The 24,341-nt window shown below is 57.5% G+C and overlaps 6 protein-coding genes across 6 annotated transcripts; 3 read left to right on the top strand and 3 right to left on the bottom strand.

Annotated features, from left to right (window-relative positions):
• Positions 1-167: 167 nt before the first annotated feature.
• On the top strand, positions 168-4,138 carry TRAVEDRAFT_44965 (uncharacterized protein; the record flags this gene model as incomplete). The annotated part of the gene is made up of 9 exons (XM_008036903.1): positions 168-325; positions 711-771; positions 827-875; positions 933-1,228; positions 1,303-1,379; positions 3,332-3,392; positions 3,450-3,498; positions 3,555-3,862; positions 3,932-4,138. 9 exons carry the CDS (start codon positions 168-170, stop codon positions 4,136-4,138), a joined length of 1,266 nt encoding a protein of 421 aa, XP_008035094.1.
• A 1,227-nt stretch (positions 4,139-5,365) lies between these two features.
• TRAVEDRAFT_27496 (uncharacterized protein) lies at positions 5,366-9,890 on the bottom strand. The gene is made up of 5 exons (XM_008036680.1): positions 9,726-9,890; positions 9,205-9,655; positions 6,481-9,153; positions 5,900-6,421; positions 5,366-5,838 (listed from the first exon to the last, which is right to left on the bottom strand). The coding sequence occupies exons 1-4, from the start codon at positions 9,777-9,779 to the stop codon at positions 6,372-6,374; spliced, it is 3,228 nt and encodes a 1,075-aa protein (XP_008034871.1). The 5' UTR covers positions 9,780-9,890; the 3' UTR covers positions 5,366-5,838; positions 5,900-6,371.
• Positions 9,891-10,344: 454 nt separating this feature from the next.
• Positions 10,345-11,964, top strand: TRAVEDRAFT_63578 (Isochorismatase hydrolase). Its single transcript, XM_008037635.1, has 6 exons — positions 10,345-10,438; positions 10,506-10,570; positions 10,942-10,984; positions 11,057-11,211; positions 11,459-11,636; positions 11,708-11,964. Exons 1-6 carry the CDS (start codon positions 10,363-10,365, stop codon positions 11,821-11,823), a joined length of 633 nt encoding a protein of 210 aa, XP_008035826.1. The 5' UTR covers positions 10,345-10,362; the 3' UTR covers positions 11,824-11,964.
• A 2,282-nt stretch (positions 11,965-14,246) lies between these two features.
• TRAVEDRAFT_117138 (uncharacterized protein) lies at positions 14,247-16,479 on the bottom strand (the record flags this gene model as incomplete). Its single annotated transcript, XM_008037634.1, has 6 exons — positions 14,247-14,768; positions 14,853-15,122; positions 15,184-15,309; positions 15,366-15,998; positions 16,053-16,111; positions 16,179-16,479. 6 exons carry the CDS (start codon positions 16,477-16,479, stop codon positions 14,247-14,249), a joined length of 1,911 nt encoding a protein of 636 aa, XP_008035825.1.
• A 3,454-nt stretch (positions 16,480-19,933) lies between these two features.
• Positions 19,934-21,548, bottom strand: TRAVEDRAFT_70311 (uncharacterized protein; the record flags this gene model as incomplete). The annotated part of the gene is made up of 6 exons (XM_008037633.1): positions 19,934-20,245; positions 20,297-20,497; positions 20,558-20,879; positions 20,928-20,965; positions 21,014-21,298; positions 21,354-21,548. The coding sequence occupies 6 exons, from the start codon at positions 21,546-21,548 to the stop codon at positions 20,228-20,230; spliced, it is 1,059 nt and encodes a 352-aa protein (XP_008035824.1). The 3' UTR covers positions 19,934-20,227.
• Positions 21,549-22,072: 524 nt separating this feature from the next.
• TRAVEDRAFT_70310 (uncharacterized protein) lies at positions 22,073-23,096 on the top strand (the record flags this gene model as incomplete). The annotated part of the gene is made up of 5 exons (XM_008037632.1): positions 22,073-22,368; positions 22,426-22,567; positions 22,632-22,761; positions 22,823-22,951; positions 23,011-23,096. 5 exons carry the CDS (start codon positions 22,073-22,075, stop codon positions 23,094-23,096), a joined length of 783 nt encoding a protein of 260 aa, XP_008035823.1.
• Positions 23,097-24,341: the final 1,245 nt, after the last annotated feature.

The raw sequence follows: 24,341 nt of genomic DNA, 5'->3' as shown, positions 1-24,341 counted from the left end.
ATTGCACCCTCCGCAGTATCCGAAAACTACCCGGAGATCTCCCACACTCCCACTATGCATTGCCAAGTATGAGGATCCCTTTCTAAACTTGTGTCGGTATTGCGGGTTTTCTCGCATTCTGATTATTTTACTGGAGCTCATAGCGTTTTGCTGACAGAATGCTCGACATGTCACCGCATGCCGCTGCAATTGGCATTTACGGGGACGAATTTCTCAACTATCAAGCTCAAACAATCCTTCGATCGCTGTGGGCCATGTCTATTCTCGCGCTCGTCACAACCAACTCACACACGTCCACATTCTCCAGGCCTTCCCGCAATCGCAGGTACGTTTCTTAGATGCTCAGTATCCACCAGAGAAGACTTCTTTCTTTTCCGCTGCTAGCTTCTCGGGATCCGGTCACGCCGGGGGATCCTCTTCCTCTCTCACCAGCGGTTGGTAGCGTAGTATTAAACCTGTGTAGCCGCAGCTCATATAGTTCATCCTTGCGGCTCGCTCGAGCATTCCTGACCACTTCACGTATTTTTTCCAGACCCGATATGGAGAGGTTGATACTCACCATGTCTGCGCTCGCCATCTTCGCGCAACTTGAGCTGGTCTCTATATGTGTTGCTGCACGCCGAACACCACGTCGCGGAGAATGCATTCGTTGACAGGTGAGGTCATATCCTGCCAGCGCCCTCCCACTACTCACTTATTACCGTACATAGCCACTTCGAGAAAACGTCGACCAACACATCCATATCCACTTGGGCCTACCTCGATTTCTTGGTGAGGGGATAGAACTCCTCAACGCCCCCTCCCCATCCTCATCTATCGCACGCAGAAATCCGTCTGCCTCCACGTATTTGAGATACAGGAGGTCGCGCTGCAACGTAAGTCCCTTGTTCAAGTAGGCAGATCCTCGTGTCTCAACTGCACTTTCACAAAAGAACCCGATGCCAGCTTCTACCGCGCAAGCGCCTCTACAACGTCGACAGATAACGTGCTCTCGCCAAGATATGATGGCGAAGAATTGGCAATCACCTCTCTGCATCTGGGAGCAAAAGCTATCGCCGGCATAGTCGGCGGGTCCGTCGCGGTCATCGTGCTCGGGATCGTTTTATACCTCCTCAGTCGGGATAGTCGCCGCAGACGACAAGCTATGGCAGAGAATGGCCCAAGTGCTTCTCGGGAAGAATGCTTTGACGACGTTGTGCGCCGCAAACAGACCGCAGTGATGCCGAACGTGCGCACTGCTTGCTATCTTGTACAAGACGGTCGATGCTGATTGATTGATTCACGCACTACAGAACCCCGCAGACCCAACTACACAACCTTCTTTCGTCGCCAAAACGGGCGATAGAGCCGCCCTCCAACTTGAGGGACGTGCGGGACGTGTGAGGCTCGACTATTCCGTGGCTACGCAGCGGGGCCCTATACAAGCTGGGGTGCCTCCAAAGGCTCGACCAGCCGTGACGAAGACCTTATATGCGGAAATTTCGGAGCTGTAATCGTCGTCGGAAGGTGCTCGTTCTCGGCGTCGAAGGTGGTAGCATGTTTGGGAAATATTCTCCATCCACTGGAAAGCGGTATCACTAACGCAACACCATGTTAGGTCCCGAAACCCATCACTGTCGGTGTGCGAGAACCGCTCCAAGTTTTATTCATCCGCTGTGCCTACAAGGCTTGTAACGCGCGCCAATTTTGCCAACCATGACAACCCAGTACTAGTCAGAGCCGAGAAAAGCCGGCAGCGTACATCAGGCCTTTTGTCGTGGCCTCTTCTCCGATCCGTGCTGCGCTCAGTCGTTGATATCACGATCTGTCACTGACATAGCAATCGCCGTGGGTGCTGCCGAGATGACCCTCGAACCTTCACTGCGCTAATCCATCTATCACCAGTATGGGACCGCCGCATTCTTTTTGAACGCACACGTGTACGTTTTCCATTGACGACCTTTTACCGAGCCGCTTGTGCTGACGCTTCTTGCATCGTTTCACCGGCTTCTTTCATTTGATAGATCACTCGAAATACCACTGCGTTGGAATTCGTGCGGCTTTTGCTTGCATGGTTATGACAGTGTCCGGCTATCAGGGGTACTGCAGGAGGTCAAAGGCAGCAGCAATTGTTAGCCTCGAGCAAGACGCCGTGCATCTTGGTCTAGTTCGATGCACAGGTTCTTCTCCAGCTGCCGGCGTGCTTCCAAGACGAGGCACACCTTGGATGGGACAGGGGATTGTAAGTACCGACGCTCTATGTGCGGATGTAAGCACTTATTTGCGCCCCAGTGACCAGATTGTGTTGCCTACTAGCTCCTACTAACTGATTTGTACACGCCACACGATCGCAGCACACGCGATGCTGAAATGCACAGCGAAAAAGTTCGTGAGTCACGGCTGCGTCTGTTGCATAGTCACCGCCGCTCATTCCAGAAGCCTCAAATACCGCGTCTACCGCGCTTGCTGTTGGATTCCTGGATCCGATCCCATCGGGTGTTTCCGGCACCTTCGTGCTTTCTTACCGACGTCTGGCAGCGCAGCGTTAAGCCTGTGTAGCTGGAGATCATCAAATTATCGAGCGCGCACTCCTCGGGCTCATATACGCTATTCATTTGTATCGCTCAAGAGCTCCGCATTCACTCCACAGCCCGCTCACTCTCAGCTACCATGCAAAGGTTGATTATATTCGTATCTTCGCTGGCTGTCTTTGCGCAACTCCAGCTAGTTCACATTGGGGCATCCGCGCAGGCCACTACCAACGCTACGTGCTTCCCGTCATACTTGGAATGGGTAAGCAAACAACACACTCGGTCCCTGTGCTAATGTTTACCTGCTTTATTGGGGCGCCTGCGCCTGCAGATGCATAATGAGGAAGGGCAGTCTCCCTGCCTGGTTGCAGCATACCTTCTTTCGCCCTGCAGTACCACTGGATCGGGTGAGACCATCGCGTCTCATTGCATAACCTTCTTCGAACGCCCTTTCGTATTGCTAACACCACAAGTTTGTTAGGCGGCTTTGTCCCTGCGCTCAAGGACTCAACCTCATTATACAACTTCGACGGTACCTCTTTGGAAAGCAGTGCATGCGTCTGTAGTACGGTGACGTTTTCGATGCTGTACGCTTGCGCTACCTGCCAAGGCGCAGAACTTGCCATCTTGCCGTTGAGTCTCCACATCCTGTTGTCAGACTGCCAACCGTTGAATTGACGGCAGGCCCTTCGATTGTGTAGCTGGTACATAGTCGCAGAAAACTGCACTACTACATTCACTGAAGAGTAAGGGGAACTCCTGCCAAAGACACTGAGTCCGACGTCTGTGCCATTATGCTAACTGTCCGTTCATGAACGCAGCTATCCCGAGAGAATATCGCCTAACACGTCTGTGCCACGCTGGGCTTACCTCGATGTCCAAGTGAGCCAACCAAACTTGCCCTAAATTGACAGCTTCAAACGTATCTGTCGCGCCCAGCAAACCGGCCGCCTCGACATATCTGAGGCAAAGACTATAGCGTCGGAAAGTAAGTGCCCTTTACCCACTCAAATAAGTTTAGGTATACCAATTAAACATACACAGATCAACCGGATGCGACCGTGTCTGGCTTTTATGACGCATTATATCCGACGCCCTCGGGCAACGGGTTCTCGCCGTACTACGGCGAGCAATTCGGGTCCGAGTCCCTAGGGCCGAGCGTAGGCGTTATCGTCGGCGCCGCCGTCGGTGGGACCATTGGTGTGATAGCAATCGCGGCCGCCCTCTTCTTCCTCATCCGGGCCAGTTGCCGCAGACGACGAGCTATAAGGAATGCGGCGGCCGCTCCAAGCGTTCCGCTCAAAGAATGTGGCTTCGACGACGTTGCGCTCACGTCCGCGGCGAGGTTATACGTGCGTATTGGCCGCAGCCGCACGAATGGGACGTTTAATACTTACTAGTACTCTTCCGGGCATGTACAGAACCCCGACGACCCCACCACGTATCCGCCTTTCAGTGCCGCGTCGACAAGCGAGAAGGCCGCTCTGCAACAAGCCGGTGGACGTGCGTGGATCGACTATCCTGCGGCAATACCATGGGACTCCGCAAAAATGATTAGCAAGCCTCAGGACATCCGTCCAGCGGCGTCAGAACCCGTCTACCCCGGACAGCCGGAGGTCACGGTGTAGTCTTCGGGGCGCGTGCGCGACCGAATTCACTAGGAACGTCACGGGGGATTTGAGTACGTGCACAATGTTTTGTATTCGTGGGGTATTGCTCAATTGGTGGCGGGTTTCGTTGGACCTCGACCGTGTTAATCTGCAAGTATTTTTGGATATTTACTCGAACTTGAACGAGCGAATTGGAGCGTGCTTTCGGTTTGGACTGGGCGCGAGGGTGCTGCTCGGCCGCGATGACCGTGCCCAGGTTGGATTCGCCGCTGAGGGTCCCCCTCACGCGTACACAAATAGATCACAGGCTGCAGCGGATATCAGCCTCCAGCCAGCCTCCCTTGGATAAGTACCCCGCCGCGACGTGTCGATCCCCCATTCGCGCTCTGTTCCCCCCTCCATCCCCCCTTCCCCCCCCAGCACCCGCTATGAGTCACCACGCCGACAGGCAGGGGCCTTCAAGACACGGGCTCTATCCTGGCGTCAGCGATGTTCCCAATTGCCGATGGGCAGGGCCGCTTCAAGCGTCGTCAGAGTACTGCAAGCAAGCGGTCAGAAGCTCCTCAAGACTTAAGCGCATATTGAGTCGAAGGTGGGACGGTGAGTGTTTCTTTCCCCGAGGGAGGGACTTTGGTCCTGGCGCATACCTTTTCGTGGTCCTCGGGATAAGTACCTGCTTGTGCGCGGCCCTTTAGGGCTGCGCGCGGGTGGGGAAACCAAAATGCGTTTTTCTTTTGTTTGCTTTCCTTGGGAGCGGGGTCCGGTCTGTGCACTGTGGTGTGCGCGACGTGTACCCTGCGGTGGCTGACCACTGCAATCAACCTGGACCAAGCTTATAGGCTTCGCCTGGTTGCATAGCGCTGTATGACAGTCTGCGTACCCCATTTCATGTATGCCGCTGGTTAATGTCATGATAGTCTTGTGTAATGCTCGAACGAAGTGGGTCAGACGAGATGCTCGCCGATGCATGAACGCGCATTGATCCTGAAAGCTGTGCAGCGTGGTTCGAAGCTTGAGGAGAAATTGCGTGGGCCAGGTGTGCTTGGTGGACTCAATCGGAATGCCACATCCCGCCCTCAAACGTCTTCACATCTCAACCAGCAGTCTCAGCAGCCGCGAGTGAGAAACGTTACCATATAACCATGTAAGAATCATAACAGAAAAAGCATAACGGGGTCATGCGCCCTGGCGCAGCACCAGGAGGATGAGCAGCAGCGTGCAGCCTGTGTCTACCGACGAACAGGGGGCGTGCGCGGTGGGACGGCAGCAGTGGCAGTGGTAGGGCTACTTCATCGACCATGTGTATCGGTGTATCGAACAAACGAAGATGCAGGTGGGGGAGGGAGACGCGCAACAATAAAGAGGGTAGTCGTACACGGCCCGGCCGCAACCCGTGCGGGGCACACATCGGGAGGGCAAGAGAGAGAGCCTCGGGAGCCGCAGGCTCTCGGACGTCGTGGAGAGGGGGGAAGGGGAACTGAACGCAAAGGCGGGGGTGGAGGGGCAGAAGCACAGGGGGGGATATCGGAGGGGAATACAAGGGTGGTCCGTAGTGCCGGGGGAGGGGAGGGGGAGGAGAGGGTCATGGAGCGTTCAGTCCATGGGGTGGAGGGGAGGGGCATGATATGTAACAGGGATATGGAAAACAGCAGACAAAGCGACATGTCCGTGAGATGAGATGGACGTGAACGGCATGTATGTGACGATGGAATGACACACTAGACCAACTAAAAGGTTAGCTCACAGCCGTGCGGAAGGGCGGAGGCCAGACAGACTTACCCAATAACTTAGATATTCAAGACCCCTGACGCCGTTCTCCTCATTTGGAAGCCAAGGCCGGTGACGGCACCTTGGCTACCTTGCTTCCGCTCCTCCTCGAGTCGAACTCGGAGTTTCTCAAGCTGCTTTTCCTTCGGGACAAACGTGCGCTCCCGCGGCACCTGGGGCTTCGCAACGGCAGTCGCAGTCGCATTCACGAACGAAGAGTCGCTGCGCACATGGCTTGCAGACCCAGAGCTGGACATGCTCGAGTCGCTCCCACTGGCGTCGAAGCATCCGCCTCCTGAGCGAGGGGACCACAGCAGCGACGGGACGGGTATGAAGTTCGTGAGCGCCTGGAACGACAGTCGCGCAAGCGTAGGGGATATGAGCGACGGCGAGGTCGGGGCAGAGGAAGAAACTTGGGACTCCGAGGGTTTCGACGAGTCGGCGGCGAAGATAGAGGTGGGAGGGGAAGGAATAGTGGGCGTCTTCATAGCTGGAGCCGGGACAGGAGGGCGGGATGTGAGGGGGCGAGGGGACCTAGAAACGGCGTCGGCTGTAAACGGCAGCCCGCACGATGTGAAATTAGACACACATACTCGCAAACGAGGCGCGGGACGGAAGCCTACTGGAAGTGGGAGGGGACATGACAGGGATGGCGCTCGGCCGTGGGGACGAGGCGGCGCGCTTCGGCTGCGGAATGAACGACGCGACCTTGCCGAGGGAAGGAGGAGAGGGAGTCTGAGGGGCGGAGGCACGAGGCTGGGGTATGAACGTGGGGATGGTCGATGCCCGCTTGGGGGGTGGGGTTGAGAAGATGGAGGGCGAGGTGATGAGACGAGGAAGAGGGGGTGGGGAGATCTTGGCGGGTGTGGAGGTCGAGGTCGAAGGGGTAGGAAGCGATGACTTAGAGGGAGATGGCGACCTCAGACGGGGAATAGCCGAGGGAAGGGGACTGCTACGTTGAGACTTGGATTGAGGGAACGTGAAGCTGGACTCGGCATCATCTTCGTCGAAGGGCTCGAAGAAATTGCCAGACTTGTTCACTGACTCGGGCGTGGCCGACATGGTGAGGTCGGGAGTGCTCGTGTCGGCCTCTGCGCAGTATTCGGAGGGAGGCGGGCCAAAAACGAACTTGATCCCGCCCTCGTCCTCCTCGCCGACGAACTCCTCATCTGCAATGCCATCGCAATCACGGCTGTCATCCTGTGACTCTTCTTCTTCTTCTTCCTCCTCTTCCTCCTCTTCGACGACCACGTCGAGGACGTGCTGAGGTGCCGGAATCTCGGGAGAGACGACAACCTCGCCCACATCCGCAGGGATGACAAACGGCGGCAGGTCGTCCTCGAAGTCGACCAAAGCCTGCGCGAAGAGATTCTTGCCACTCTCGACAGAGCGCAGCTTGGAGTCTAAAGGGGGCGAGTTGTCGACGTCCTCCAAGCACCCGAAGAAATGGTCAACCTCCTCGGGCTGGCGGTGAATGGCAACGGCGGCGGGACCCTTAGGGAAGGACCACGCCCGGGACAAGGTAGCGTGACGCGCGTGCGTCGGCTCCGAGGGAGAGGGGAGCGGAGAGGGCGACGCGGAAGGCGATCGGCTGTTGACCAGAGCAGGCGCAGAGCCAGTCGAATCCCCAGAGAGCCGGGGCGTGGTGCTGCGGGAGTAGTCCGCGACAGAGCCGTACGACGAGGTCGTGGGGAACGCGTACTCGTCGTTCTCGTCTTCATCCTCATACCCTGCCAGTTCGTTATCATCGTCATCATACAAGCTCTCGTTATCGTCATCCTCGTCGACCTCCTCAACGGCCTTCAGCTCCGGGCCGCGGTTGTCGTCCACGGAGTCGACGTCGGTGAATGAACTCTCCGAGTCGATGGAGCGGAAGCCGAGGCCGCGGCTCTTGGCGTACATCATCGTGCGTGAGACGGTGGTGGGGACTGCAGCACTGAAGGGGCGGGGGGTATCGAGGAGGCCGGCGTGCTCGAGCTCACGCTCCATCTCCTCGCGTTGCCTCCTCTCTTGAAGGACTTCCTCCCGGAGCCGCGCGCACTCATCTTCCACCTCACGCATGCGCTGAACCTCAGTGGTCAACCGAGCGACCTCGTTCTGAGACTTTTGAAGGTCAAGCTGGGCAGCGTCGTACTGCGCCTGGGTCTCCTCGGCCAGCGCAGTCTTCTCCGAAAGAGTCTTCTCGAGAGCAGACTTTTCAACCTCGAGCAGTCCATAGCGCTGACGGGCGACCCAAGCATCACGGCGTTCAATCTCCAGTCGCTTGGCGTGGACGTCGGATTGGTGCTCCAAGTCCGCGACGCGGTTGCGCCAGCCATCGACGTCTCTCTTGAGTTCGTCCCGCTCCGCCTTGAGATCGGCGATGAGCTGCAGCATTTCGTCAGAGGGCTCCGACAGAGCCGTCGACGACGACGAAACGTCCGAGGCACACGAGACGGGGCGCGACCGGGGAACAGAGCGCTTAAGAGCGCGTTCGAGATCGGTGATGCGCTGGACGAGCGTCTGGTGAGCCTGGAATAAAAAATGCTGCTCGGAAGTGGAGAGGGGACGGCCACGGAGGTGGTCCATGTCAAAGCTGCTGGTGCTGGAAGTAGACGTAGACCGCCGACGGTCGATCGCGCTGGTCGTAGGGGTCATCTCCGGAGTCGGGAGGCCGTACAAGGACATGGGTTGAGCATCACCGGACGACACGTAGCCAATGCTGCTCCGACGGCTTGGCTGAGGAGCGACGGGAGCACTGGTGTCCATGGAAAGATTGAGCGAAGGGCGCCGACCGAAGCTGTTAGAGGTCGGGTCTGGCGATGACATGATGAGTGACTGCCGCTTGTTGACCGCGGTGTTGCTGCTAAGACCAGACAGGCTCTGCACAGAGGGGAGAGTCAAAGACTTCAGACCGGGGCGAGGGCTGGGGGTAGGCGACGGCGTCGGGAGGTCACCGTTCGACGCTTGCACGGAAGTGCTCAAAGCAAGCGACAAGGGGCGAAGGTTGAGACTCGCAGGCCGATGGCGGGCCGGAGCTGGGGAAGGTGAGGTCACCGAGAATGCGACCTGGGAAGCGATGGGCGATTCCTGCACGGGGCTAGAGGAAATCTCCTGCACATCTTCGCCTTCCTCCTCCTCCTCTTCTTCCTCCTCGACCAAGGTCCCGAGCAGTTCGCTCGAAGGAGAGGAAGCCATGAACTTAGAGTCACGCTTACTTCCCATAAGGGTGTTCAGTCCCCCGCCAAAACCAGCTCCCACACCAGGCGGGAACGAAGGCTTAGAAGCTGAGGAATGGTTAAGTAAGGACACCGATGACGCCGGTGGGAAATACGCACGAAAATCAAAGCTTCGCTTGGGCACCTCAGGCGCATCCAATTCAGGTATCTCCACCGAAAAGTGTCCAGCATCTGGCTTCCCCTCCAGCGCCCACAGGGCACGGCGCCGAACGGAGTCTTTGTCCCCAAGGTTGATGTTGTCCTCTGAGATGGACTGGGGGAGAGTAGGCAGGGAGACGCCCATCATATCTGCGGATTCACGGCGCGTAGAGACCGACGAGCGTCGCCGATGGTGCGAGTTACGCTTTGAGCCACCGATTGAGGTCCTTGTTGGTGAATGAGGTGGCGAATCGCTGATGGACGATAGAGAGGCGTGGGAGGGTGCTGGTGTGGCAAGAGGCATAGGTGTTGATACGGAGCTGTTGCGAGAGTGAGAGCGGGAATGGCGGGTGGGCTTGGGGGCCGTAGCGTCTGAAGGCGACTGAGGCTTGCCAAAACTGAAGGAGGTCATCTAGCGAGAGCAAACCGAGTGGCTCGGTAAGATGAAGCGGGATGGGCGGGTAAGATCGCGTAAAACGTACTCTCATCCGTTCGGCGTCGACGCCGAGCTCGAACGCGACTGGGGCGTGGTCCATGTTGACAATGCAATGTGATTTTGTGGGTTATCTGGTACAAAACGAAGGACGGTTCCGGAGTGGATTGTGAGGGACCAAAGGAAGGGCTGGACCAGGACTCAGACGGACGGAGGGGGTGAGATGGCAAGCCAGGGCCTGAACAAAACCAACCGGAGCCCGCCCACAAATACCAGCTGCCCGCCCGCCGGCAATCCCCGCCCCACGTGGCGCCGCCTTAATTGACACATGCCTCCCGCTCCCACCTCGTCCCATCTGGCGTGCACACATCAATTCCACGTCCCCCGCCATGCGCGCCCTCCCAGCGAACGTCGGCGCGCTGCACGCTGCAGTTGCCATCTGCTCCGTCTGACACCGACATGTACCCGACGCCACCCGCGCGGCCACCCAGCGGAGGCAAAGGCTACACAACGCCACAGTCCCGGAGTTCCTAGAGCAGGCCTAGGCGGCCCCGCAACCCGGGCTTGGCCCGCTCGATCGGTGTCCCGCAGGCAATTACCCCGCTCCCTCTTAACCTCGCGTCATCTCGACGCTCTTGTACACAAACTACTCGCCGTGCAACTACATATCGCTCCTTGGACTTGTCATGGCTACTAGAGCGATCGCTAGACTGATCCCAGGTCGTACCGTCTTCTTCGCCTGCGACATCCAAACAAAGTTCAGTAAGTCGATCCCCGAGGATTGCCGCAGTACATAATGATACAGCCTCTGATCCACACTGCGCCTTAGAACCCGTCATATTCGGCTACGATCATGTCGTGGCGACCGCGCGCAAGATGTTTAGAGTCGCAAAGGTATGCACATTCACTCTGGGTTATTCTATATGGAAACCCGGGTTACCTTGGGTACCCCGGGTTCCCAAACGATACTCGTAGAAACCCCGGTTTGCCCGAAGGGGGGCGCACACATTGTTCAAGCCAGCCCTGTGCCATCCGGCCATAAGTTAGATGTTTAGAACGTTGTGCGTGCTCGCATTCTTGTACGAAATCATGGAACCGCGAACGCGCACGCACACACCTGCGGCCGCCTCTCCTTTCGGGCATGCGTCGTCCGGCGGCTTCTAAACTAGCAGAGGGGTTCCAAGCAGAACTCGGCCTTTTCAAACGGATTCGTCCATACCTCTGCGCACGGTTGACCCAGTAGACCGGCACTGACACATGCGCAGCTCCTCGAAGTTCCCGTTCTCATAACAGAACAGAACCCGCGCGGTGAGGCCCCACACCTGCTCAGCGGCGCCATCCACCACCACTAACCAATGTACCACCCTCCACGTACTGCAGCCTTAGGGCCGACCGCGCCAGAACTCGACCCCAGACCCCTCGGCAGCCTCTTCCTCGGCGCGCACCCCAAGTCTGCCTTCTCCATGGCGATCCCCCCCGTGCTATCGCTGCTCCAGCAGCACGACCTCCAGTCGGTCGTCCTCTTCGGCATCGAGGTACGCGCCCACGTCTTTTCTGGCATGGGAATGCCGTCCCGCGTGTTTCCCGACGATCCCGCCGGCGGTCCGCCATGCGCGCATCTCTTGCTCGTCAGAGCAAAGGTTCTCACCCCAATTCCTCGTTCATGGTCGATCAAACCGTGTACGATATTGGCGCGTAACATCTGACGAGCAAGGATGCGCCGCTGCATGCGCCATTCGATTCTCAAATCTGTCATGCTGAACCTTGCCTTCTCCTCCGCAGTCACACGTCTGCGTGCTGCAGACAGCACTGGACCTCCTCGAGCGCGGCTACGACGTACACGTGCTTGCGGTCGGCGTCTCCAGCTGCAACAAGGACGAGGTCGGTATCGCCCTCGCGCGCATGCGCCAGGCGGGGGCGCAGATCACGACGAGCGAGAGCGCGGCGTTCGAACTGCAAGGTACGGTGCCGCGTTCTTCGGCACCGAAGAAAGTGACATTGACAGATGTGGGGTGCTGTGTGTGTCTCCAGCTACTGCGGACAAGCCCAACTTCAAGCAGTTCTCACAGATCATTAAGGACGAGCGGGAGAACACGCAGGTGGCACTGGAGACGCTCCTCGGTGGTCGAACCCGACCACTTTTGTGACCTGCGACTGACCTATCAAACAAGAATGTAATTCTTCAGGCGAAATATAGAGGTAGCGATATGCACTAGGGGACAGAAGCTCCCCGTAGAAGACACGAACGACAGAAAGCGTATTTTGGTTTCCCCACACACGCGCTTCCCCGAAAGGCCGCGCGCGAGCAGGTACTTATCCTGAGGACCACGAAAAGGTATGCGCCAGGACCGAAGTCCCTCCCTCGGGGAAAGAAACACCTACCGTCCCACCTTCGACTCGATATGCGCTTCGTTCTTAAGGAGCTTCTGACCGCTTGCATGCAGTACTCTGACGACGCTTGGAGCGGCCCTGCCCATTGGCAATCTGGGAACATCGCTGACGCCAGAGGAGAGCCCGTGTCTTGATGGCCCCTGCCTGTCGGCGTGGTGGCTCATGCGGGTGCTGAGGGAGGGAAGGGGGATGTAGGGGTGGACAGAGCGCGAATGGGGGATCGACGCGCCGCGGCGGGGTACTTGTAACTGGAGGGAGGCGGGGAGGCTGGCATGCGTTGCAGCCTCCGATCGATCTGGGCTGTCTGGCGAGTCGGAGGCGCACCCGGGTTGTGTGCGGCGGGTCCCTCGCGGCCGAATACTCGGAGCGGTCCCCGTCGGAACTGAAAGCGAGCTCCGATTCAGTCGGTATGCGCTGGGCTGGGCGAGTTCATCCCTGTCCACCCACAGCCGCAGATGATGAACATGACGGCTTCGTAGAGTACTTACGCGGAGTCGATAGGGATCTGAAGCACACCAAGAGCAACACACAGTGGTTTCTAAGGTCTATATGCATCTCCTCCAGTGGCAATGGGCATGAGAGAAAGCGGGCTATCCAGTGATAACAAATGTGTACCCTTGCGGCGCGCTATCCAAGCTGCAGCAACCGTTCTCACAGTATTTCGAAATACTTGCATCGATCGTGAAATATACACTACTGTTACAAGATGGCCGTCAGCCGCGCTTCGTACTAGTACAATGTCTGATATCTCCGAGAACTACTGCTGCAACAGTTCCATCGCCTTCTGCACCAAATCGTTGAACTCGACCGCGTCGATCTGAGCCTCCCGACACGCATACTGCTTCGCCTTGTCCCACAATCCTTCCCATACCGAGCGGCGGCCACGGAGTGCGATAAACATATACGCCGCCATGAGCACGGTCGCCCACACGTGCTCCACGTCGGGACAGTTAGCAGCGGCGCCTGCGGAGCGGAGGGAGGCCGGGATGGCGTCCTTGATCTCGTCAAGCGTCAGGGTGTCGTTTGCGCGCTGCAGTAGGCCCAGCAACTTGTCGTCGAGGACGGCCGAGCCATCGTATTCTTGGATGCGTGCAATGGCGGAAACGGGGTCACTCCCGGCTACCAAGATCGGCCCAGCATCTACGCTTGGCGCCGGACTCTCACTTTCGAGGCTTGCTCGCGCCAGCCTCTCCTTGGGCGGATTAAACAACACTAGCGCTAATAATGTTGCCTCTCAATTGTCTGCGAATGAAGTGATACGAAGGAACGTACTTACGAGCGACTTGTGGGGCAGAATCGATATCGAAGGGTACTGTTGTGTATGGCGTGGCCATGAGAGTGAGATTGGCCACAGGGTGCCACATAAAGGTGGTGGCGGGCATTCCTGCATCTCAGTCAGACCCAGCCCTTGCATAGCAGAGTCAAGTCAAGCGCTCACTGGTCAGCGATCCTCGTAAGGCCTGTAGCGCAGTCCCTCGCGTGAATCGGGACGGTGCTGCAGCTCTCTTCGAGAGGATGGGCGAGTCGGGGCGAGCTGATGCAGGGGACTGGGTAAAGGCGGAAGGGGGTGAATATTCCTCAGGCGGTGCTCCCCGAAGCGGCACTGTTTCTCGAGGCGGTGAGGGCGGCGCCATTACCATGTTTTTCGTGGATGTCTGTCCGGTATAGGCCGACGCAGGAGGCTGCGTAGGGATGTTTGGGACGGAAGCAGCTGGACACTGCCGGGTCGACGGTGTTTCCTGCGAGGGAGATGTCGCCATGCTTCTCGCTGGTACTCGGAACGGCGATGTTGCCACTTCTTCCCCGTAGGCAAGTTCGGGTTGGACCACAGGAGGCTGCGTATGGATGTTTCGGATGGAAGCAGCTGGACACGGCGGCGGCCGGGCCAACGGTGTTCCCTGCGAGGGACATGCTGCTATGCTTCTCGCTGGTGCTCGGGACGGCGACGTTGCCACTTCTTCCCTGTAGGCACGTTCGGGTTGGACCACAGGAGGCCGCGTAGGAGCAGGAGCTAGTATTCTGTTGTTCAGCTTTTTCCCGCACCTTTAAATTCGGCGTACTGGTTATGTACTCACGAGCCGGAGTTTCTCGTGAGAGTGTCACGATTCCGCTTGTTGACGTGAGGTTGTGACTCAACGTTAGACGCTGCGCGGAGGTGGAAGCTAGTAGTTTTCAGCCCTTAGTTATATGCTGGGCTGTCGAGAGTAAGGGACTCACTGGCAGGCAGTGTTCGTTCTGAATGTGGCTGGAGCCGCTTGGCTCGGTCCCTCACAGCCACAAACGACGTGAACCTTGTGGCAAGTGAGTACTTCGTCCCGTACTCCACGACGGCGGTCTGCACTATCTCATCGTGCATGTCATTGCTCCCGCCATCGTTGAGACCAAACGCGCCGATATCTCCGTCCTCGAGCGTGCGGATGATGCGATGCGCAGCGAGCGTGTGTAGGAGCGGCGGACGCTCGTCCGGATTTGCTATCGTATATGCGACCTTGAACGGAGGCAGGTGCACCGCGCTACCATCGGGCAGTACTCCAGAGAGTTTGACCACTTGAGGGATCTCCACAGTATCCGTCAGAATAGCGGAAACAATGAATCGGTTCCCCGGGTAGAGGTTCGGGATGCAGGGTGGAGCCTGGAGCACCGCCGGAAGAGGAGGTAAGACAAATTTTGGCTCTGCGTCTGCCTTCACCACGGATGGCGGCTTAGGCTTCTTGCTGAAAAGACCGAGCACCTTCTGAGGCTGCACAGGCTTCGCAAGCTCGGGCGGGGCTGGAGCGCGCGGTACGGAATGGTAGCCCCAGTCAATTGTGATACCAGACGCAGAGCCGTGCGAGAGCGTGCGCGCAGCCTGGAGGAGCTTGTTGCTGCGCTCTTTGATCTCCTCGTTGGTTGTCGTCATATAACACACACCTTTCCCGACCCGTGCGATGCCCTCGCATAACACAGTAGACGCGCCCGAACCGATACCGAGGGTAAATACGCGCAGAGGGCTGTCAGGGGAAGCACCTTTGACCTCGCTGCCGACGAGCGCGATGACTTGCTCCGGTTCCCATACCTAGAGAGGGAGCGGTCAGATTAGGCAGGGACGCCGTGGCATAGAGGATAAAACCAATTACCTCTCCGTCTGTCAACACAATCACCGACATGGGCGTATTTTGCTGACGATTTCTGAATATCCAACCCAGAGCTGAGCTAATCTCAGTGCCGCCCATGTCGGAGCGCATGCCATCAATATACACCTCCTTCGAAGCCCAGTCATCAGCTTATATCTCACAGATCTTGCATGTTTTGGGCTCACCGCTTCCTGTACCGCCCGGCGCTCATATGCAATGCTCGCCCCCCAAAGTGATGAGTGCTTGCTGCCAAAAGAGACGATGTTGAAGAGCGTGTTGGAGGTGGGGAGATTCTTGATGAGGTGGTGAAGCGCATCCTTCGCATAATCCATGCGATACTCGTCCCGCATACTTCCGCTCCGGTCGATGAGGAACACGTACTCCTGGGATTCTACGGTAGGAGCACCAAAACGAGGGACCGTGGTCAAAGACAGAGCCACAGTTCGGGCCTTCTCGTCGACCTCCGCTACACATCGCGGAGCGTCCAGTTTCTCCGCTTGGATAGAGATAACTAGGTCTCGGTCGAACGGGGCTGGCTTGCGAAGCTTGACGGTGGTGCTGTAGAGTGGCGCCGGCCTCGACTGGATCCTCGTCGAAGGCTCGACGTCGATCTCGTGGGAGGGAGAGGTGATACCGATGATCTTCGATGTAAGCTGAACGGTCGCATTGAACGACAGTGTTGCGGAGTCGTCGCTGGAGCGTCCTTGGGACAGTTCCGGAGGAGCAGTCCCGTATCGCTTCTTTCCAATGAACGTCGGAATAGCGAAGCGGATCTGGTTGAGGAGGATGGATTCGTCGTCGGGAACCGTGGTCGCATACTAGGACAAACATGGTTAGGTGCCGCAGCGACTACGTTATTAGTATATGCTTACAGTGATCTTGACCGTGACGTCTTGTCCGGCGGGGATGGCGCCGACAGAGATTGCAAACACTGACGAGTAGATCAGCACGACGTTCCTGAAGTTTTTGGGAATCATTATGACTCGAGGTAAGCTCACCGTCAGCAGTGATCTCGTATGCGAGGCCAGCCCATTCGCCTTGGGAGACCGCGTCCTGGAATACCTTCTTGGCCTTCTCCGTGTCTTTGACAACACCGGAGACGACGCTACCATTGGTAAGCTCCATCTTGAAAGCGCACACAGACGCGCCTTCGGGAATGGGAAAGAGATAACGGGCATTGGTGAGACTGCCGCTCGAGAAAGTGGTAAGATATTTCTGGGTGATCACGACGAGTGCGGACACTATGACAATGACAAGCTTCAGCAAGCAGTGCACAGCGTTTAGAAGAATATATACCATCGAGGATCCATGCATTGACGGAGACACAGTCGAGAGGAAGGAAGACGAGCTTGCCATTGGGGGTGATGGCACCAAGTCCGGAAGGAGAATCTTTGGCCTGTTGACCCATGTCGAATATCGGGGTAGTACCTCGCAGATACAGTCTAGGAGCGATTGAATGGTCTCCGAGTCGTTGAGGGCAATGCGTCACAGTGAAGCAGAGATCTCCAGCTGGCCAGAGAGAGACCGCCCAGTCTTAAGCTTGTGCTGCGGTAGAGGAGCCTGCAGTCCTCAGTCGATTGGGCCGCCCGGGGCGCCTTTGCCTCGCATTTTCACGGCAGGCCTGTCGGGGCACGAAGGCGCTTGGTCCCGTCCCCTCTTTTTTGCTCGTATCGAAAGGCCTCCGCAGACTGAGGAGCGTGCCCGGCGGAGTGTCTGGAATGGGGGCAGTGGCAGTGTGGGACTAGCCTAGCTGTGCGCCCACGTGTGGCGCCCCTCCGTGCACCCTCCCGCGGCCTCGCGTACATCTGCGTACATACATCAGTGATCCCACCCCACCTCTGCTCCCCCTGTCTGCTCTCTCGCCCGTCTCCACTCGACCGCCACTGGGCTCCGTACACCGCGCCCATCGTGCGCGCATATAGCCCGGACTTGGCTGCAACGCCGTTTCGCACGGCGCGAAGCAAAACCCCGGTTGGGGCAACACCGCCATCCCATTCTGGCACTCCGTTCAGGAGCTCTCCCGCCTCGTAGCTCGCATCAGCGAGTCCGCGTACACCACGGCCGTAGAGGCACTCGCACACGTAAATCAGATGCGTTTACAGGCTCCCCCGGCGCGCAATGCGCTGACAGCGTCCCCCGCTCAGTCCGCGCCCACCTTCAAACGCACGCGATGTCTCGCGCTTATGGCGCAAATAGTGCGTATGTGCACCCCTGGACATCCCTGCGACAGGGCTAGTCGAACAGACGAAAATAGCAGTGCGGACAGCACGAACACTCGGAACTCGCCCCGCGTTCAGGAGCTCTCGGGCCACAGCGCTTGCGCCGGCGCCGGCGCGTCACCGACCATACCGTGAAAGCGATCATATGTCAATCAATCTGGTGCGTTCGCAGGCCCGCCCGACGCGAACTGCGCTGACTATGCCCACTTTACAGGCTTCCCGTGCTTCCAATCGCGAACCCCCGCGCCCCTCCGCACCGCATACGTTGCGAAAATCGTGAAATATGTGCGCTCATACCATCATGGCGTACTCGCAACGTCGTGCGCGATGCGCTGCAAAACTGCGGTCGCGGCGGCGTCGACACCATCTTCACGTCTGGACGCGCGCGCAAGACCGACGTCTGCCAACCGCGCCGCTCGGCGCCCCCACACCGCAAGCTGAATATATGCTCACCACATGCTGGCGAGTCTGCTGGTGAACACACGAAGACGCCACGGACGAACACCACGCGGCGTGGCGGGCAACGGGTTGCACCAACCACAGAGTCCGCCGCCTCTCCTGCCGCTGCAGCACTGCGTAGGCACGCCGCGAACGCATGCCGCACGCCGTCGACAGCATATCCCTCGTATCAGGCGCGTTTTCAACTCGCTCGGATGCGAAGTGCGCTGACGACGTCGCATTTTCAGGTCAGGAGGAGCGGAAGCAAGGTAACCAGGGTGTCGTCACCGGCCTTGGCTTCCAAGTGAGGAGAACGGCGTCAAGGGTCTTGAATATCTAAGTTTTTGGGTGAGTCTGTCTGGTCTCCGCCCTTCCGCAGGGATGTGAGCTAATCTTGTAGTTGGTAGTGTGTCATTCCATCGTCACATACATGCCGTTCACGTCCATCTCATCTCACGGACATGTCGCTTTGTCTGCTGTTCTCCATGTCCCTGTTACATATCATGTCCATCCCCTCCACCCCATGGACTGAACGCTCCATGAACCTCCCCACCCCTCCCCCTCTCCGCCCCGGCACCACGGACCACCTTGTATTCCCCTCCCGATATCCCCCCCTGTGCTTCCGCCCCTCCACCCCCGCCTTTGCGTTCAGTTCCCCTTCCGCCCTCTCCACGATGTCCGAGAGCCTGCGGCTCCCGCGGCTCTCTCTCTACGGTGCTCAACGCGACCGAATAGCGAGCGGTCGCGCCCCGTCGGGATCGAAAGCGAGCTCCGATTCGTTCATTCGGTTGGACGTTGGTCTGCGCTGGGCTGGGCAAGTTCAAGTTCATCCACGTTCGCTGACCATTTACATGGCGGCTTCGTGAGGTACGCGCAGTCTGTAGTAATTTGCAATGATATAAGAGCGGAACGCAGTGGTTGTTTGTGTTCAGGCGCATTTCCTCTGACAATGGGTACTTATGCGAGGTCCCTCGAGAAGCTCTTGCCAGTAGTGAGCTATCCAATAGCGCTCCTCATAGAAGAGGAGTTTAGTAATGATGATCCTGTTGAAAGGGCCGCTTCCCAAGAGCTTCAGATGTTATGTGGATATTTCAGGTTTTGTTCTAGATGTACATAGCGGAGAGACAAGAAACTAGACAACTTGTTCACTGTTGGTTCACTGACAAGGGCATGCACGGGCGTCTACACGACGTGCGGTCCGATCCGGTGTGGCGAACTGCCTGATCCAGAAGCCTCCGACAAGTTCGGAGTACGAACGTTCTCGGGCGCAGCCACTGCGCAGCCTGAGCGTCTCAGGCTTGTCTTCGCCGCTCGCGACCGCTTTTTGTCTTTCTACTCTCTGGTGACGTTGGACTCAAGGCTGCCGAAGCGCAGGTCGTCGTTAGGATGAGCTATATAATAATAACCTCGTGCTTGTGCTTGTCCACAACTCCGTCCCTTTCGTCTACTGCAAGATGCATCCTCCGACCAATTTGCGCTTTAGAGATATAGACTTGACTAGCATTGAACGCTTAAGGGACGTGGAAAACTACTGGGCTGAAAAGTGTCTGCTCTTTGAAGCTCACGGATACCCCGTAGCCTGCGACTCGGACTAGCGTGCACCGAACCGCGTCCACGAGGCAACTGCCAGTGTGACCACAACTACCTCTCGCTTGCTAAGATTAGGGTCCAATATATGGATGCCTCGAGTACGCCGAGGAGCATCCACAAACCTGAGGGCCGTAGCCGGACGTGCCCTGGCCCCCCCCCACGCGTGCTTCGCATGCCCTTCACACGGACCCACAAGTCGGCGGCCGTGTCCGTCGTTTCAGCGCATTCTGTGCGGGCGAGCGAAGCACTCCCGAACCACACCGTGTGTGTTGCGCGGTGCTCGGCCGTATGGAAACCCGAGTGTGCTGCACGACCGAATGTCACCTCGAGGCTCTCCGCCGGAATATGTGGGCGGTGGTCCGTGATGAGCGCCCCAACCAAAGCTCGGTCGAACGCTGAACGCTGAGCTCTGAGCGGCGAACTTCTGGTCAGGGACTCCGAGTCGAGGCGACCAGAAGCTGAAGGCGTGGTGGCCGTGTACAGGAATCAAGTGGGTGTATTCGATAGCTTGAGAAAGCAGGGAGTACAACAGTAGATATTCAGAGCGTGAGGAATCGGACACAGCATGGAGACACGGGCATGATAAGCATGATAGTACAAGTGGTGCGGGTGTACACGATCGCGAACTAGGCCTCGTGGGAGCAACACGTCGCTGCGTGACCCCAAAAGAAGGACACTCGTGCGCGCGAAATAATGGGCGCAGGATAGGCGCGTCGATGCCCACACGACGCACTGTGCGAGAAGGGAACACGATGCTCCCGCACACGGGTGAATGCAGATAGGATCCGAGGAGCTGCCGCTCAGATATTCGAGCCCAGCTATCCGCGCGCCGTCAGGACTGAGAAAATCCGAGGTCAGAGTATACTCACCAGCAACAGCGCGTCGCGGAATATGCTGCCTAGCAGGGACTCGTCGCGCCCTTTCGTCCTCCAGCGTCGTTGCCGTATGGGAGTTTGCTGGCGCATAAGCCTCCATGCCTCGAGTGCCGCAGCAGCATTAGGGCGTGCGGACGGATCCTCCGCCGTCATCGACGCGACCAGCGTTGCAATCATTTCTAGGTTCGAGAATTTCTAGGGGTCTGCAGTGAATACCAGGAGTGAAATAAAGGTAGAGAGGTAGAGAAGACGTACAGCGAGGAATTCCTTGCGGAATAGAGCGCCGAGGATGTAAACGTCCGTCTTGAACGGATCGTACGGAACCGTCTCCGACAATTCCGGCACGGTGCCTTCCAGACCTTTGACACCGACGACCAACTTTGACGCGTCATCTGGAGAGAAAAGCGTGGAGATACCGAAGTCGATAAAATAGTAGGTGACCAGAACGCTTGAGCGAGGAAGCGTAGGCGCAGGAGTTACTGTATCTGACAGCATCTCCCAGTGGAGAGGGTGATATCCCTTCGGGTACATGGCGGTGACGTCCATCATGACGTTGCCGTATGCGCAGTCACTACGGCTCGTATTCAATAAATAATGTACTATGAGAGGAGACGATGGAGCGTACCGGTGAGCAACATTGTGCTCATGCATGAACAACAACCCCTACGATACGACGTTAGTGAGACACATATATGAGGCGAAAGAACATACATCGAGTAATTGCTCGCCACACTCCAGTATATCTTCAACAGTGTCGAACGGCGGCTGGTCGATGTTCCGCAAGTACGGCATGACCATGATGCAAACGTCAGGGTCGCTCGGATGCGACAAAGCCTCCAACAATGGGATACACCGATTGCGGGGGTCATCACGAAGACTTCCTGAGGAGAAGTAGCGGCATATGTCCAGCTCTGTGGATGTCTCCTGAACGGCCTTCAACATCACCAGCTTGCCGTCCGAGATGCGCGTCGCATCTATCATGCGGCTGCGGTATAGCTAGACTCTGGTGTTCAGCCGGATATGGGTGGAGAACGTCGCAAGAAGCGCATACCGGAAGGCCCATCCAATCCTCTGTTTGAGCAACGGTAATATCGGGGGAAGGCGGCCAGACAGGCTTCCAGTCTGGATGATAGCGGGGACGTAGCGTATACCCGTGTGCCTCCAAGAACGGAAACAAGTCTCGCCAATAAGTTTCGTGTCCGCCCAAGCGGAGGTTTTCTATGGTGCAGCCAAAGTATTCATCCATTGCCCACGCGGCAGCAGAACTGAGATGGATATGGCAGGGATGAGGCTGCGGGGAGGACGGGGGTGGTCTGGTTGAGAGCCCTGCTAACGCGTGTACTTGTGACAGAAAGGCGGCGTAACCCTAACCTGCAAACATCAGCCCAATTCAGGTATTTGGTTCCATGTTCTCGGGCATTTGATGGGGTTCTAAGCGCCTGCAAGTATCGCCGCTCCTCACGATCTTCCTCTGTCCCATTCATCCAACGCTCATCTCACATTAGTTTTCTCCAAAAAAGCAAAAACATAATGCTCGTGTCTGCAGTTCATCCGGAACACCACCTTGCCTATCATGGGACAAATCCTGAAGATCACTTCCCACCGTAGGGCTTGTACCGGAACATATAAATGCAGTACCGGTCAGGCAGCGAGTATGGCCAGTCAGTCGAATCTGTCGCATCCGTTCGCCGTACCGACTCTCAGCATCTCTAACTCCCCCAGAAACCACCGTCTATCCTCCACCTGCACCATTTCCAACTCACCGTCGCAATGGCAGCCGCTTCGAACCAGTGGGCAGCCGTCGGGGATGCTGTCAACTCGCTCTCGTTGGTAGAGACGGGGGTCACCATCGTGCGGTTCAGCCTCGGGATGCTCACTGGATGGGGTACCGTGGAGTTTGCCAAACGACTCGGCCCGGGCGGGTACAGCCGCCGCCTGACCGAGCTCGAGACGATCATCAACTCATGGGACACCGTCCTCTACAACCTGACGCCAGCTACCGCCGGGCGCATTGAGGCGGAGCATGGCGAGGGCTCCGTGGCACTCATGCACGTTCGGCTCAAGGCGTAAGTCCTTTATTGCTTCTCAGCTTGAGGGTTTCGCTCACTCTTGTGCCGTCCTAGCATCAAGATGATGTTCGGCCGTCTCAAAGTCCGTGATACGAACACCTCGTTCTGGGAGAAGTGCTCGCTCTGGAAAACCCCGCTGTCCAAGGATTACGATCACGTCCAAAATGTGGTAGCCTCTGCCGACGCGTTCTTCAAGGTGGGTTCTGAACAAACCTGCACTATCCGAGACTCTGACCTCATGCTTGGTACGTCGTACGCAGGCCTCCACTGAGCGCGCCATGTGGGACCTCATCCAGAGCATGGTGGGCGAAGCCCGCCAGGCGCAACATCAGTCTATGCAAGACGCAACTTCTATGGCGACCTTCACGTCCCCGCCTAGCGCTCACGCAGGTTAGCTACTAGCAACTCCCGCCTTCTAGTTGGCAACGAACTCACATCGACGTTTTTACAGGACTTGGCGCACCTAGTACGCTTCCTGCCCCCGTAACTTCGAGGGCATACCACACCGGCACATCCGCTGGGCAAATTCCCACCGATGTAGGCGCGAACACCTTTGATCAACTTGTGCAGTTCACAGTCGGTATGGATTTCACCCAGGCCGCGATTGCTCGAGTATTGCGCGCTGACGACATCGTACAGCATTTTTGTCGCCTTTCGCCAGGCGCCGCGGTAATCTCACCCAGCGGGGCAACCAGGGCCCGCCTCGTGGATACACTCGCGTCTGACGCCTGCATGCACTGCAGGTACAGACGCTTGTGCACGAACACAATTCCTAATATCCGAGCAGGGTCACTGGTTTGACCCGCACGCTCGAGTGTTCCTTGGATTCGGTCAGAGTGCTGAATGCACCCTGTCGTGTCGTTCCTTCGACGCTCGGCACGACATGCGCGTGCAGCATATCTATCTTGTATCTTGTATCCTCTGTATCTCCCGTCCTAAATTATCATGCTGGGCAGAATTCTCCCGCGTACTATGTGTTGACCGTCCCGTGCAAAGGCGAACTCATTAACGTGACCGCAAGCGCTAGCGAGCACTTAGAACTTGGAGCAGGATATACATATGGGGTATATTGGCAAACCAGGACCCACAAACCTTGGCGTTAGCGCTAGTAAACCCGCAAACCCCGAAACGTGCATCATACGGTGTGGCTTGTCTTCTAGAGTGTCGTCGACGTCCAAGTCCGGGGCCGTGATCAATTTACGGTGGCTTGGGACGTCGCACCCGTTTACATCCTCGAGGCTTTGTGCTGGGATTCCATGGTTGGCTAAGTAGACAGCAGGATACTTGCGCGCGATGCATATCAGTGACTGGCGCTGCGGGGTTGCGCGGGAGCGCAATATCACCCCCGTTCTCCCACCGCACGAGAAGAAGACTTTCGGTCCGAGCAGCGCGCCCTTGTATTTGGACAACAGAAGATCTCTGCGAGCGCGCCAGTTTGCTCTGGATCTGATGCCGGGAAGCAAACCGCACGGTCCGTGCACCCCTTCATATGGACCCACAGACCGGGTGCTAAATCCGCCGTCGCATGACTTTGTCGTGGCACCCAAATATCCGCGCGCTGTTGTGCCACGGCGTTCTTGTATGCTAGGGAAGTCAGCGGGACTGTTGGGGAGAAGCCGAATAGTCGACACACCGTCCGATAATCTCGGCCAACGCTGCGAAGGCGAGGCAGATAGTAGCCTTACACGCCGCCCACAGACCCGTGGGTGAGAGCAGCAACGCCCACCGTCAAGCTAGAAGCGTCGCGTCTTATCGTGTCGTCCTCAGGGCTGCGTTGTCGCGTCATCTCGATGCGACGGGGACATACGGTTCTGGACCGCTTGAAGCCAAGCGCAAAACGCAGGATGCATGGTGTGAAATCGTGTATCTCCATACTGACTCGAGGCCGTTGTTCTTCTGCCTCGAGGTGTCAGGTTTGTATTGACGCACCGACTGGCATCGCGGCAGCATACCTGAGTGCCCCCCCCCCC

The sequence above is a fragment of the Trametes versicolor genome (assembly GCF_000271585.1).
Source record: "Trametes versicolor FP-101664 SS1 unplaced genomic scaffold TRAVEscaffold_3, whole genome shotgun sequence".
Taxonomy (NCBI): domain Eukaryota; kingdom Fungi; phylum Basidiomycota; class Agaricomycetes; order Polyporales; family Polyporaceae; genus Trametes; species Trametes versicolor.
This window is presented reverse-complemented; position numbering and strand designations above follow the sequence as displayed.